At 38.8% G+C, this 16,017-nt stretch overlaps 1 protein-coding gene across 1 annotated transcript; it reads right to left on the bottom strand.

Annotated features, from left to right (window-relative positions):
* Positions 1-1,378: 1,378 nt before the first annotated feature.
* tmem276b (transmembrane protein 276b) lies at positions 1,379-15,787 on the bottom strand. The gene is made up of 4 exons (XM_084724148.1): positions 15,074-15,787; positions 7,760-7,873; positions 4,534-4,671; positions 1,379-2,934 (listed from the first exon to the last, which is right to left on the bottom strand). Exons 1-4 carry the CDS (start codon positions 15,468-15,470, stop codon positions 2,687-2,689), a joined length of 897 nt encoding a protein of 298 aa, XP_084580274.1. The 5' UTR covers positions 15,471-15,787; the 3' UTR covers positions 1,379-2,686.
* Between the last annotated feature and the right edge of the window lie 230 nt (positions 15,788-16,017).

Here is a 16,017-nt window from a genome sequence, read left to right as displayed (position 1 = left end):
TTACTGGGCAAAACAAGAAACCTGCTGCTGACAGTTTTTCCCCTGGTGCCCATTTCTCTTTATTCTATGAGAAATTCATCATAATTATCAGGATGACAGCTCTTAAAATGGACAATTAAGTTTGTAGTGTTAAAGGAATGTGATTGTGCTCCTCCTTGCATGACAGACGCTGAGCCATCATTGCAAATAGCAATGTTGCTGTCTGTTTCGGACATTTTGGCCTGACGTATCAGCAGAAATATTCATTTTAGGTGGATCTGATATTTCATTGTAAAGCCTTTTTTGGCCAGTACAGATGACTTGCTGATATTATCATGCATCCCTAAGTTTCTTACTTCATTTATTCGCTATACTTTACTCTTTTTAAATTGTTGGTCGATAGTCTCCATTAACACAAAACTCACAAATAAAGCCATTTTACTGATGCTTTTAAGAATACTTCATTTTATAATTTCCCATGTGTGAACAGGCTGTGATAAAAACACAGAATGAGTATGTGGTGTGTATTTGGAATACAGCTTTTAAAGTACGTTGCTGCAGTCAAGAGTCTTTCTAAATTACTATTTGTGCTTTTTTGACACCAGATTTGGAGGTATTTTAAATCAAACTATTTAATCATAAAAGTTAGAGAAAAATTAAATAATGTTCCATGGACATAATATACAATGTACCATTTTGTAAGTCAGTACACCATAAATAGGTAATTAACTGATCAAGAAATGATATGAAGATGTGATCAACACATCAAACTTTGAATTCTGAATGTAACTGTCAATTTAAAACTTTAAAATCAAAGATATTTTATGGATTTATTACTTTATCTTAACCTTTCTTTTTTTATTTTTGGTTTTGTTTTGTTTTCCAAGATGCTCCTGCACCAGCGGACATATATTTGAAAATGAATTATCAGAGTAAACAGCTCCTCCAGTTCAGTGTGCATTACACTGTGGGACATTGATGTCCATTATGTGCATTATGCACGTGGTAGGTTAGCCACGTGCATAAGAAAACCCTATCTGATGGAAATCTTTCTGTTAGAAATCTTTCTGTTAAAAAGCTTGGAAAGGCTCTAAGAAGTCAGGTGACAATATTTCAAGGAGTTTCTCACCAGCAGGTTGTGGTGAATGAATGGGTTAAGTGTAAGACTCCCACATAACAGACTTGGGTTTGACTGGGGTGAAACTTGTTGTTGACTTATTATTTTTAGACTTAATTGATTGATTATCTTCATTTTTTTCAGTTTTCTGTCACAGGTTAGATTTAGGCAACAAAATTACTTGATAAGATTTAGGAAAAGATTGTGATTTGGCATAAAATAGATCATTATCCACGTGTCAGAAAGTCTTCTGGTAGAAGGATTTCTGCCAGACAGGCTAACTTCTCCTATGTGATAAATTATCATCTATATTCTGCTTGTTTCCCTGCTTTAGCATTTACTTTAAATTAAGACATGATGGCCCTCTACCAACGCGTGATGGTACTATGTTACTGTATTTGGTGCAGATGAGGATTTGGAACATAGCTTGTGCTTTTTTGTTTTGTGGGAAGTTGCTAAAATTGCTTAGCTTACTTGTATGACACAAAAAGGCCGACTGATACTGCGGGTAAACAATGGAACAATCGAATACGTCCTCCGCAGTTTGGTTTCATGGTTTTGTCAGGTGATTACTCAGCTATCATTAAGCAACCGGGTCGGGTCTGTCAGTTTGGTACCACAAAACACCTTTTACATTGTTGAATCCAATAATGGATTCATGCTCTCAGCACCATCCTGTATCTCTTAATCCTCTTCATACTGTCAGCCATCATTACCTCTAAACAAACAGAAAACAAACATTCTTATTCAAAATCTACTTTACACAAACGATGATTCTGGATCTACACAGAGATGCATTTTGTACATATAGAATCTTTAAAGAAGCATCAAACGATTTGCTTTTCAATGCAAATTTACTTCTGTGTGTTTTATCGTACTGACCACGCTGCTTGATGCTTTTTGTGCTCTGCAGAGGCTGCAGACGTTCACCCCGGGGCTCTTGTTTGATATCAGTTAGTGTGCTACACTAAAGATAAGCAATGGGCAGTCAACGCCAATTTTTTTTTTTCATTACGAACAATAACACAGCACACATCACTCGACTGAAAGAGGAATGCTGACATGATGCTCTGGCTTGATGTTTGTGTGTTTGTTCCTTGTTGGAGGATTTCTCTCCCATGATTCATCCGAAGTAATTGAGCGTGTGTGGAAAAGCATGTGCTGGTGTGTGCGTTTGTGTGTGTGCTGTGTGGGAGTGTATGTTGTGTTATGTATTTAAGAGAGCACCATTTTAAGACAAATTCTCTTCAGAGAAAACAGTCACCTTTAGATCGCCATAGAGTCAACATGTCAAACATCTGAACCAAAAAAATGTCTTATTTGTGCTATGAGAGCCATGCCCCAGACGTATGTTACTGTGGGTGTTACTTTTGGTGTTCCTGGAGGTCCCTCAGGGATTTCTTGAGATCGGGTGTGTGAAGTTTGTCGTTTCTTTGCTCCTTCTCAGGCACACTGAACACTGAAGGGGGAGATGGAGATGTCGAGGGCGGTGTGAAATGGTGATCAGACAAAAACTGTTTTCAGAGTTAAACATCAAGGTTGGAAGGGTGTGGTTTGTGCGTTCGGTGGGTCAGTCGCTTCACGCCTCTGTCACACGGTTCCATTCTCCTGCCTCGGCTTGTGGGTCGTCGTGCGAGCAGGTGTGCTCAGGGAGGGGGCCAGGGTGCAGAGGAAACCAGCCAGCAATGTGAGACCGAGGCCCCCCCAGGCACAGAACATGGACCAGCCATAGCCATGGCTAATGTCCTCAGGGAGGCCGTACATGTAGCGGGGGTAGCGGGACAACTCAAAGTTGATTCCTGCCACACATGTGCACAAAGAGATGATGCAGCATGTTCCTGCGTGAGCAAAAAGGACAATGCAACGATTAAAAATGCATCATGTATTTAAGAAAGCACCATTTTAAGACAAATGTTCTTCAGTTTAGATCGCCGTGAAGTCAGCATGTCAAACATCTGAACCAAAAAGACAACTTTCAGTCTGGATTCAGTCGCAGACTTAACACTGTGACTGCTGGTCTGAAAGTCTTAGATGACATAAAGGCAGCTATTGATAAAAAATATTTTTTTGTTTTGTTTGTTTTTTGTTTATAGAACTAACCAAAGCATTTAGTAGATCATCACATGCTAACTAATATTTGGTAGGTTTGTTAACATTGTTTCTGATACTGTTGTTCTCCCCCAAGATCATTAATTTGAACTGTAATATGAAACAGGAAAACAATTTGAAAAAAAAAAACAAGTTATGGCCCAGAATAGAAATGTCAAAGGAGGTCGCTGCAGCTGTGATCTTGCTGAAGAGAGAAGCAAGCAATTTTAATTCCACGTTTCCTTGATCTCTGATGACATATCATGGTCATTTTATGATTTATTACAGTAAATATATGACAGAGTCCTCCCTTATTGACATTTTTGTTCCAACAAATCATTCAGTGTATCATATGGATGCTGGCGATACAGTCCTGTGTTCCTCGGCTCCTTCTTATGTGATCGCGGTTGCCAACTTGCAGTCTGACTTAAACTCACTGCAGCATGTACTCGCTGATTTACAACTGCTTTTAAATCCACACAAAACTATGGCTAGACATATGCCTTACAATTTTGCATTTCACTCTCAAACTCTTCATTAAGAAACTCAAGTTCACTCAGGGTCTCCTATATAGGTTAAAGTCTTCTTTTTCTCCATCCTCACATAAGTGTCTGGTCTCAGGGCTGTTCCTGTCTCATCTAGACGATACCAGACGATAGAGATTTACTTGTCCCTCTACTCTGGCCTTACTTGACCTACTTTGCCATGGTGCTTTGAGATATATTTTAAGCCCAGGCTACAGGACTCACTCAGTGCACATTGTACACTCTGGTCAGATGGTCTTCACTTGCTATGCACAGGCTACGACACTGGTATATATTAATGTAGAGGCAGATTACCCATATACACATACTTTAAGTTTGTATTTGTGCATAATAACACATTTTTAGATCCAACAATAGGCTATGTGTAAAGGTGGCACCTGTGTAGACTGAGTCTGGACTAAAGAGTCTATCATATTACTGCCATTGGCTGGACTCAGTTTACCTTGCCTCATATCTAGAACCAGTCTTAAACAAAAGCTAACTTAAGTTTTTATTACAAATTAACAAAATTAACAAAATATGTGCAACTTTGCTGCCTTGTTGGCCAGGTCTCCACGGAAAGAAAGATTTTATCTTAACTGTTTTTTCTTACCGGGTTAAATAAAGGTTAAATAAAATAAAATAATTAAATTCCTACATGTGCTGTGCATCTTCCTGCTGACAGGAATCATGTCACTGCAGGACATTGACCTTCTGTCTCACGAAGATGGTCTGAGCTGTCACCAAATAAACACAGAAATTGAATAAAACTGGATTTTGTCAGCATGTTTGTGTGTGGATGGGACATATGTGCTCTCACAGTACCTCCCATGAGAAAGAGTAGCCCAGCTACATATTGCATGAGGTCATGCTGCTGGCAGCATCCCAGCACTCCAATGATCCAGCCAAAGAGAATGATGGACACGGCCATGCCCACAAAGCCAGCCGTCATCCTTCTTAGATCTGCAAACACAGGTGAAAATTACACAAAGTAAACAGTGAACCTGAAGATTATTATTTAGAAAATGATTGTTACTTTGAGAGCTTCATGTAATGGACAAATGGTTAAGTCCAAATGGTCGTAAAACGCTCAGAAACCGAGAAGAAAATTAAAACACTGTCTTCATTTTATTTGACAATGAATAAAGGAAATTATTTTTTAGCGTGTTAGGGCTGAAATCTGTCACCGTATCAATCTACCACACTGAAATGTTTCTGAGTAACCAGGTTATTTGACAATGATTATATTATTATTTTACTTGTATTGTTAATCACAAAATGTGTGATCCAACAACCTAACAAATAACCTGAATTAAGCCTTAACAGGCACTAGTATTATTCTCATTATAATTTCAAAGAATTACTAAAAAACAAAGGGACTAATGCTTTATTTTATGTGTCTGTACTGTGAGGGGAAAATGGGAAAGGAAATAGGAACAGCTGTGAAACAAAATGTCCAGTTAAGCCAAAGTACATAGTCTTTCTTTTTTCTAAATGAGAAATGAGAAATTGCATTCTCTGTGTATGTTAATTTGGAGATAAATTACTTCAGATGATTACAGAGGGGTTCTAGTTGTTTCTGTTTGCCCTATAGTTGGTACCAAATTACATAGTTCTTTCCAAGGAACTTCTTGAAAATGATTTGGACATTATTTAGAAATTAAGGACTCATTATTGAAAGCTTTAACCAACAAGCTACAATAGAGAATAAAATGGATGATAACGATGTAAACAATGATAAGAGATATCCAGAGTATATACTTCAGGCATGCCAAAGCAAAACTAAGAACGTATCATAGCAGATTCACAACAACACTGGATTTAAATCAAAATTATGTTCACAAAATCAATACTGATGCAATACACTGTCAGACAGCTCCTCACTCTGTCTCTTTGAACAATGATATCAAGTAAGAAACACAAGCCAATCTAAGTGTTTTAATGAGAGATTTAAAAGAAGACACTGATCTGTTCAACCTAAATGTCCTCAGATAAGCCCGTCTAAAGCCGACGGCTCCCTATTAGTGATGACCTGATAACCTCCTGTCATGAGTCTGGATGTGGGAGAGAGGGGCTTTTCAGGCCAGCGACACGTTTAGGAACGATGGGGCAGCAGTGCCAAAAAAGTTTTGAGTATAATCTGTCATACAATGAAAATTAATATGTAACCAGTCTTAAGAGGTTAGCATTATGGTAATATGCACCGCGCGCCAGTTTAAGTTAATAACAGGGCTGCTGCGACTGTACGAAAAACTGGTTTGAAGAGGATTGAAATGAACAGCACGGGGAGTTTATTTCACCGACTCAGCGGTACAAAAAAGACTGTATTAATGTCTTTCAAACGGTAAAATAAAGACAGAAAAACTATTTTGATTTATTCTCAAATTTATAAATATAATTTAATATCTCAAAATGTCTGTAGTAGAGCTTCTTCTGTGATCAAGAAGAAACATATTCAATAAAAATAAGGTAGGGCCTAACATTATATCTTGAGACAGGCCAAATTTTACATAGTGAGTCCACTAAACCGCTGAGTGTAAAAAGAGCTTCTCTAGAGCAATGCTGTGCGTGAATGCAGCGGCGTGAACAGAGAACTGAATGGATCAATTTGAAATCAGTCAACGTGAACGTGAGAAATGTTCACTCCTGAGAGCGATAATGACGCTTACATTGTCAGCTGATAAAAACAGAAGTGTGATCACAGTAGAGAGAGAGAGAGGGAACTCGCGAATATGGACAGGAATGTCGAGGTGACATAAAAACTTTGGTTGATTATGCAGCCCGAAGTGTGTGAACTACACTGCAGACTGGAGTTTGTGTTACAGTGAGAATCCCTCCCTCTTCCTCTATTTGCAGGTCTCATGCATTATGGTGCGTTCGATATGAACTGGAAAGTCGTAATTTCAACTTGCCAGATGAAAATTTCAGCAGTATGTTGGTGCTCAAGTTTGCTGTCTAGTGTAAAACTTTCTCAAAAAACTTGTTAATAACTAAAGCTATAATTAATCTTGGCCATTCAATATTCATTTTTTTTATGCAAAAATGCACCATTTAATGAGATGTCATTATATTGACTCCAGTGTCCCTGCAGTCCACAGCACCCCTGGCTTCCCTCCACTGGCTTCCTGTGTGTTTTAGAATTGATTTTAAGATTTTAGTGATCACTTTTAAAGCCTGTTTGTGTCTGCCCCCCAGCTATATAGTGGAAATGTTAACCCCTTATGAGCCAGTATGCAGCTTTAGAGCCTCGAGGCTTAAAGTCTGCGCTTTTTTTCCATCAGGACCCCTCGACTTTGAAACGACCTGCCTGAGGAGATGAGGCTTGCAAAACCAGTGACGTCTTTTAAATCACTTCTTAAAACCCATTTTATGGACTTGCCCTGTATGTGATGTCATCATCTCTTTTTAATATATTTAATTTTATTCTTTTATTTGTACTTATTTATGTTGACGTACATGATGTTGTCTTATTCCGTTCCTTTTATTATTTATATTGACTCGACAACATTATGTTATGTCTTTGTGATCTCCTCCCTCTATATTTTAATTTATCCATATTGTTATGTCTTTCTTATTTTACTGTTCTTATCTCTTTTACTGTTTTGTATTGTTTTACCATGTTTTAGTGTCTTTTGTTTGTGTCTTAGCTTTACTCCAATTTTGGCTTAATTTTTTTCTGCTCCTGTTTGGTCTTCTGTTGTTTTTTTGCCTCTTCAGTATCCTGCTCTTTTGCTTTGTGTGTCAAAGCACTTTGTAAACTTTGTTACTATTATTACCACTATTATTATTGCTATTATTAACAAGGATACTTAAAATAAAGCACTGAGCATGATCAGATGGTAAATCGTGGATTTTCTCAACCTTTTCTTTTTCTACTTTTTATTTTATCTCTTTTTTGAGAGGTCAAATAGTCTGTTACCTAAATACAGCAAAAGAAGAAGAAGGAAGAAAAATAAGTGTGGATAAACACAAAATATGCAAAGAACAGATAATTAGTGACTAAACCAACAAGTCCAACCTACTCCACCAAGACAAACACTTTCACACTTACGGAGTGCATGCCACTCATCCTGTCGTATGGTCTTTGTGATGTTGATGGGTAAATTTCGTGGTAGGATGGACGAAGAGTAGTGATACTTGACTGGGGTGCATCTCTGAATTATTCCTGGCAAAAAAAGAAAATAATGGAGACAATTATAACTGCAGCACAGATATGTTTAACACAAGCAGAGAGAGGTGACAAAGTGGAAAATTAACTAAAAATCTCAGTCTGAACCGTCGCCCAACTTGTGAGATTATGAAATAATATATACACATGGCAGAAAAGCCTCATATTTATTTTACACCCTCACTAAGTTTTAATTCACTCAGATGGCCTTAGTAACGTCATGTTCCCAACCCCTACACTGTTATTAAGGGAGAATTAGGAAACAATATGAAATATGGATTATTCTACCGAAGGCTACTTAAAGAACCTTAATTGCTCCCATTTAAAGGGAATCTCTGAGCAATAAACTGCATTCAAAATAAGCATTCACAGTCTGGTACATTCAGAATTTTAGGTCCTTTGGAGCACAACAAGCATGTAGTCCAGCTCCTGCTTCATATGTCAAGACATACAACAACTTCATGTATCAATTTAACAGGAAAATCATCACTTGAGTAATTTAATTTCACCTTTAAGGGAAGACAGAGGTGATACTACAGTACTTTTCATATATTGCAACAGGTTAGCAGACATTTCTTTTCGTTCAGTCATTATACATTATACAAAGTTCCCGTGACTTTTGTCAAAGGTTTTGTCGAACTTTGTTAATGTCTGATTTCAGACTTGTTCCCTCCGTGTGAGCCAGGTTTGTGATCTTTTAAGCTTTGATCTGAATGCTCTTTGTTGGGGCACCCAAGGCCATGATTGGAGAAAGAGGTTTATACAAGGCTGCAGATGGACGGATGTATAGAAAAGCCAGTATGTTTGTGGCACTTTATTGTTCATCTGAAGCTTGTATCACACATTCCACTGATGTGTGAAATGTAAACTATTCACAACACTATTACTGTTAACATGCCATCAAAGCATCAAAGCAGTTTTTTTTAGGACTTCAGTGTCTCATACCAAGCTGCTGTGAAGGCAAAACAAGCAGAGCGGAGCACAACTTCACACCTCATGATAAGAAAAATGTAAAATCAGCCAAGGCTCAACTTCTACGAGAAATTGTATGTTTTGAAGGGCCGGGGTGTAGGAGAAGCTATGGCGGCCGTGAGACTTGTGAAAAAACATTAAATGCCAGTGTTTGTTTTGTCTGTTCTGGGCTACAGTAGAAATATGTCTGTGCAACATGGCAACCTTCACGGAGAAGAACCCACACCCTCTGTAGATATAAAGGCCTCACTCTAATGTAATAAAAACACAACAATTCCTATTTTCAGGTGGTTATACACTAATGAAAACAAACTTATGATCATTTTCCATTTTTGCTATATTACATTTCTGTAAATTTTGCATACTGGATCTGACAACATGGTAGCTACCTGGCAAAACTTGAAGTTCCCTGCATGCCTATGGTACACTAGTCTCACACATCTTCACTGGGAAAAAAACGCTCTGGCTTGTTCATAGTACTCTAAGCCAATCACAATTGTCTTGGGCAGCGCTAATCCCAGGATGCAGCTATGGCGCCCCTGCAAAATATTGCTGGGGACGAGCTTGTTTTGGTGGAATATTTGCGCATCAGGAGGTAAAAGAAAAGGTAATAGCTTTTAGCTTGATTACGTTTGTGCCATTACTGTCCCACTCACAAATTTTGCTTCAGATAGTGGATGCCATGAACAAGTCGTTCAGTGGCAGGCCTATACCCACAGAGTACATACGGTGAGTCAGAGTAATCATACAGTACTAGTATAGGCGATTTTGATTACTTTCCCAGATTAGACCTCTTCACAGGACTGACTGTTCTTTGTTTTTATTATGGGGGCTGGGCAAAGTATGCATTTATAATTCTTATTAATACACTGAGCTTGGTGACTTCATATAATAGACCTTTTTCGTGGCAGCCATATTGATATGATATAGTAGAGTAAACACACAGCTGCTGCCAATGATACTAATTAAGGTCCTCTTGCCTCTCCAGAGTCAGGATGCTGCTATTGTGCATTAGTATCATTGGTAACACCTGTGTTTACCCTACTCTTCATATCTATATGGCTGCTGTGAAAAAGGATTATTCCTAGCGTATCTCCACTCACCTTCAATCTGAGTAAAGCTAATTGAAAACACCTGTGTGGGGCGGGAAAGGACTGTGTTTAATTGAGTTACAGCTATACGAACAAACAGAAACGAAGTGTTACTGTGCATTTGAATCCACACCAGCAGAAACTGTTTTAACACAGAAATTGTTATTTTCCTCACATGCGTTGTTGTCATCAAGACCATAATCATGATATACGTCAAACACTATCAAGGTTCATAATGGGCGGGTTGCACAGCAAACATTATGACATGCCATAGCAGGAATCTCGGGTGCATTAATGACTGCCGCGCTCCACTCATGGGAGGTCCTGCTGTTGCACATGCTGGTTCACTGTCACTGTCACTGCGACACTTAATTGAGCTGAGGTGTCATTATTGTTATTAGGTCCAGCTGTTTTTTTTTTTCCTGCGGTGACAAGTCGAATTGTCTGCAGTGCAAACCGGTCCATCAGAAGTGTTCGATAAGTTAACTCCTGAACACAGTTTTGTGAGTTGCATCACTTGTTTGACATACCGTAATTTAAAGTAAGGAATCCCTCCCAAAAATCTGCCCGGCTGTTGACGTCTAACCTCTCTAATGCATTAAAATTTTGCTTCCCTGCTTTTCCAACTGATGAGCATGATCACAGTTAGGCTGCTTGAGTAGCTATCAGTCTGGATGCACCATTATAGCTCTGAAACTAGGTTTTTCATCACTATTATGTTGTTCAAATTATCTCCTATTATGTGTGTTTTAAATGTCACTTCACTTTGACATGAGCAGCAGCTTGTGTAATATGCAAATGTATCTTCTATGTAGCGAACACGACAACTGACAGCTGCATTTAACCTTTTTTCCTCATTGTCTTGCCACTTCTACGACACATTTATTCATTCGTATATAAAAGCTGGCTCTTGCAGTACCAGATTATAAATTATCTGTGAGAGGTACTGTTGATTTCAAGGAGGTGTAGAAGACTTAAGTAGGCCTACATCTCAGCATTTCATTAAAAAAGCCAGTGTTTCCACCACCATAACCACATAATTTAATGTCAAAATTAAACTATCAATGGCTAGCATACTACTCACTGTAACTTTGAATGGAAAATGTCGCAGGCTCGTTTCATGTGATTTCAAGAAGAATCAAAAATGAAGCAAATATGGAATATGTCAAAAAAGTAGCCTGTTAAGTATGTATAATTGTTGAAAAATTAATAATTAAAGACAGACATAGAATGTTTTTTAAAAAGTTCCTAAATATATCAGGAAAACTCATATCTGGTGCAAAATTCACAGGAAATAATCTGTGCAAAATTAATCGAAATCACTCATTTTACACAAACTTCCTGCAGTTATTGTGTCACTGTCTGGGTTAATTGTCCAATTTATCAGTTGTTCTGTTCTGTTATTATTATGCATTTAATGTAATAATGAAAAACATAAAATCATTCATTTTACCCAGTGACAGAAAAGTGGTCCATAAGGTAAAAGGTTGGGAACCACAGTTTTAGACTCTATGCAAGGCAGTTAAACAACAACAAAATGACCACTGGACTAAATCAACACCGTTTTGAGTCAACGTCAACAAAAACAGGCTTCATAGGCAGGATGTTGCACTGGAGTAATGTGTTTCTGCCATGAAGTCTAGCCCTGCAGATACACTCAATTAAGCAAAGACATTAAGTGTGTTGTCATTATGTACACTGCGTAGGTTGATATAAATAGATTTCATACACATTAAAAGCACAACTGAAAGTGTTATACTGTCGTTGATTTAATCTAGAGCCCTGGATCTTGGTTTATTGACGTTAATGTCACATAAGTTGCAGATTGTAGTTGTTAAACTCGACAAAAAAGTGGCATTAGGGCTGGGTGTCGTGTCTTATGAATAATATCTTGATATTTTTAGGCTATTCTGCAATATTTTCTCTAACATATCATAAATTCTCAAATAGCGCAAAGATGCGATGATCTCAAAACATCTCAAACAAAATCAAATTTCACAATATTTTTGACAAATTTCGTGACAGTATTGTAGGGATGACTGTTGGTGCTTCCCCAAAATATAAACAAAACCGATAAACAATCGAAGATATTGTTCACATAACGACTAAGTGGGTAAAGGCAAATAATATAACGGCTACAACAGTCTGGTAAGTTCACGCAGCCTTTAAAACCAGGAAAAGACAACACATATTTCATATCACAATGCAGCCTAATGATCTAAATCTAAGACGATATCTACTCTCATTACAATATGTATAAAATGTTGATATATTGCCCAGCTCTAAGTGGCATTATTCATTATCTTTATAATAGATAAAGTGATGCTGGCTCACTCAAACATGTTGACATGTTGTGGTTGACAGTTTTCAGAGTCAGTGCTTACAAGCGGAAACTGTCAATAATGTGACATGCTGGTGTTTGAAAGCTCACCTACTTCTGCTTCACAGCTGTAACAACAACAACAACTTGTGACACCCATGTTTTCCACACAGGGAGGTGCCTCTCCTGGTGTATCTGCCTAGTTTTAGGTTGTCTGGACCAGGTGATGCATAAATGAGTGAGGCCTGAAATATGGCTGCTCGCTGATGTTCACTGAGGAGGGGTGTAAAATGTGTTTTCAACACTGTGGGCCAAAAAATCCAAACCAAATTTATCAGTGATACTGGATTTTCTCAACCTTTTCTGTTTATTTTTCACGCCAGGGCTGAACAATAAATCAAAATTTTATTGAAATTGCAATATGGCCTACTGCAATTTTCAAATTGCAGGAAGCGCGATATTTGTTAAAGGCAAAATGTGTCAAAATTCCATTTTTAATTAAATATACGTCATATTCTACAGACTTCATAAAACATCTTTGTTTGTATAGATCCCTGCAAAAGTCACATTATAATGATTTTACTGTGTTTACCAGTAAAAATTAGACTTATGGTTCTCTCTGATTTTGTAATTCCTATTGTAATTGCAATATCAGTCAAAATAATCACAATTTAATATTTTTTCTATATTACTCAGCTCTAGTTCATGCCATGAAGCCGACCCCTGTAGATCTAAGAGGTAGACAAACAGATTTTATACACATTAAAAGCAGAAATGAGATTGTTGCTGTAGATGATGCATATAAAGTGCAGATTTGCATATTTCAATGGTTTAACTTAACAAAAAAAAACAGGGAATTATTCATTATTTCTTTGATAGACAAAATGATGCAGGCTCAATCATAGATGGTTTTTAAAATAACACATTGTAGTTGACAGTTTTCAGAGTGCTGTCAATAATGTGCCGTTTGTGTTGTTTTTCAGTGGTGTATTCAGCTCATGTGCTCCTTGGACAGCTCTAATCACAACAACAACTTGTAACACCCATATTTTCTACACAAGGAGGTTTCCGTCTTTGTGAGGCTCCCTTCCTCTTTGATCAGTTTTAGGATCTCGGTCTGTCTGGACCAGGTAATGATGCATAAATATGGCTTCTCACTGTTGTTCACTGAGAACACTGTACAATGTGTTTTCTCTGCTGTGGCCCAAAGCCAAATTCATCAGTGATTCAGCTTCTTTTCCACCATGACGTCTCTGTTTGTTTCTGGTATTCATCTTTACAAGAAGTTGTACCTGTGTTGATTTATTCTAAAACCTAAAAAAATATCTCAGAATGTCTTTGGTAGAGTAAATAGTGTAACCTAGAAGAAACGTGTACAATGAAAGTAGATTGGGGCCCAAAACTGTGCCTTGAGGCACACCAGGTTTCACAGTGGTATGCTAGAGAGTGTCATGACATCAATGCTAAATCGAAAAAGGATCGAAATGAGTTCAATTGAAAATGGATCAAAATCAAAAGCAGCAAACAATTCTCCCAGTATTTTTTTTCCTCCTCTACCCTTGTCTACTCACCCCCAGCGTTTTCTGAAGAAAACAACAAAACAAGAAAACACGTCAAAGATGACAGTGTAACTTAATGATAATCTGCCGCTGCATGTTTCTCTTTTTAAAGAAAAATATGAAACCGTAAATGACAGTTCAAAGGGCATGAAACCAATGATCTGTTAATTTTTACCAATCAAGACTCCAGACTGTAACAATGGTTTAGCCATCAGTGCTAAAAAACAAGAGTTTAAATCAAAAATTGAACTGAAACATGACCTTAAAATCGAAAGTCAAATTGAATCATATATTTGGAGACTCATGACACTCCTAATATACTGTACGATTTTACAAAATGTTTTTAATGCCATGTAAGTTGCATATTTTAATGGTTAAACTTAACAAAAAAGGTGCATCATTCATTATTTCTGGGTAGATAAAGTGATGCAGGCTCAGACAGATGGATCTGGAAACAACATGTAGCTGACTGTCTTGATTTTCAGTCAATTCTTGGAAGAGAAAATTGTCAATCTGGGCTGTATTATTAGGTATACTGGTGTGAATCTACTCTGACAACAGTAATCACGACAATAGCTTAGAAACAATGATAATAAACTATCAGTAATGTGCCTTTTAGGCTGCTTCTAGGCAAACTGGTGTATGAAGCTCATCTGCTCCTACTTTGATGGCTGTAATAACAACTACAGATTGTGACACCCATGTTTTTTTACACAGGGAGGTTCCTCTCTTTGTGTATCTAGTCAGTTTTAGGACACTGGTCTTTCTGGACCAGGTAGCTGTATGCATAAATGAGTGGGGCCTGAAGAACTGCTTCTCATTGTTGTTCAACGAGGAGGGCTGTACAGTGTGTTTTCTCTGCAAAACTCACACCAGATCTATCAGTGATTTTGATTATTATCCACTACAAATCGCAGATTTTCATGACATTAACCTTTAACAGTTGTTGTTTGTGCTCTTTGAGGTGCAAAACGGGTTGAGGAGACCGGCCATTATCTCGGAGACAGACTGAGAGAGAGGAGGTTCACTCAGCACCATGGACAGCGAAATTCACAAATAGACAAAAGAGACATAAAAAAGACATCTTTATCTAGTTTTATACACTTAAATGTAAAACAAAGACATATAATGTGAGAGTGAGAGCGTGGGCCTTTGTACCATCCTGTGTTTGTGTCAGTCAGGCTAGGTGTGAGCTCATCGCTGCTGAGCATCACGGCCTGGTGCACACAAGAAAAGCCTCCAGACTCGTGTTTACCTTTGTAAATAAGGTCCTCGGTCTCCAGGTCGAAGCCTTCCCGGTGACACTTCCTCCAGAGGCCGGAGATGGTGGAGTTAAACTGCCGGCTGCAGTGAGACTCCATCGCGGACGCGGCGGCCAAGTGCCGCTTCCCCCTGACGAGCGCACCAGCATCTGGGCCGTTACCTTTCCTCTCCAGCAGGCTCTTTGGAGGCATCTGGAGGGGGAGGTTGTGGTTGGAAATGTAGATGTACCCCGGGTCGTTTCGCTTGTTCGCATAGTTTTTACACCTCTCCCGGTGTCTCCGCGCGTCGGTCTCGTACCAATAATCGGTGCAGATCGCCATGGCGAGCAGCCCGAGCGCACAGAACGCCAAGAAGAGCCCTGTGCCTGTTAATATTTTCATAGCGGCCATCTTCCCCGCTCGATGGAGAGCCCAAACAGTCGCAAGAAGGTTCCTCCGTGGCCGTGGCGGTGGTGCTGATGGTACCGCGTGAAATGAATCACGACGGCACTCAGAGCCTCACGCAGTCCTGCACCGGGAGCATGATGGTGCAAGGCCAGTGTCGTCTGGACTGGATACTGCGGTCTATTGTTGTGGTGCCCGGTGGATGCAATGTTGTTCCCACCATCTGTTATGGTACAGGAGGAGAGGGGATGGATGGCGACCAACGCTGTGAGGAGGAGGCAGGGGCAGTGATGTAGTTGCGCTCTCTCTCCTCCAGGTTGCTGCGGGATGGGGAGGACAGGAGTGTGCCGCTCTGTTATGGGGGAGTGGTCATTTGTAATGCTTCAGTGATCACCTTTTTGGGTTTGGTAAACATCTAACACACAGGTGCAATGGAGGAAGAGTTTAGGCATCTAAAATTAAGGTAAATATGATAAGATAGAAATATATTAATCCAGAGGGAAATTCTGGTGCCAGGTTGCTCCAAAATTACAGTAACATAAGAATAACAACA

This window comes from Lutjanus erythropterus, chromosome 1 (genome assembly GCF_056507025.1).
Source record: "Lutjanus erythropterus isolate fLutEry1 chromosome 1, fLutEry1.hap2, whole genome shotgun sequence".
Classification (NCBI taxonomy): domain Eukaryota; kingdom Metazoa; phylum Chordata; class Actinopteri; order Lutjaniformes; family Lutjanidae; genus Lutjanus; species Lutjanus erythropterus.
Note: the sequence above shows the minus strand (reverse complement) of the source record. Positions and strands in the feature narration are given on the sequence as shown.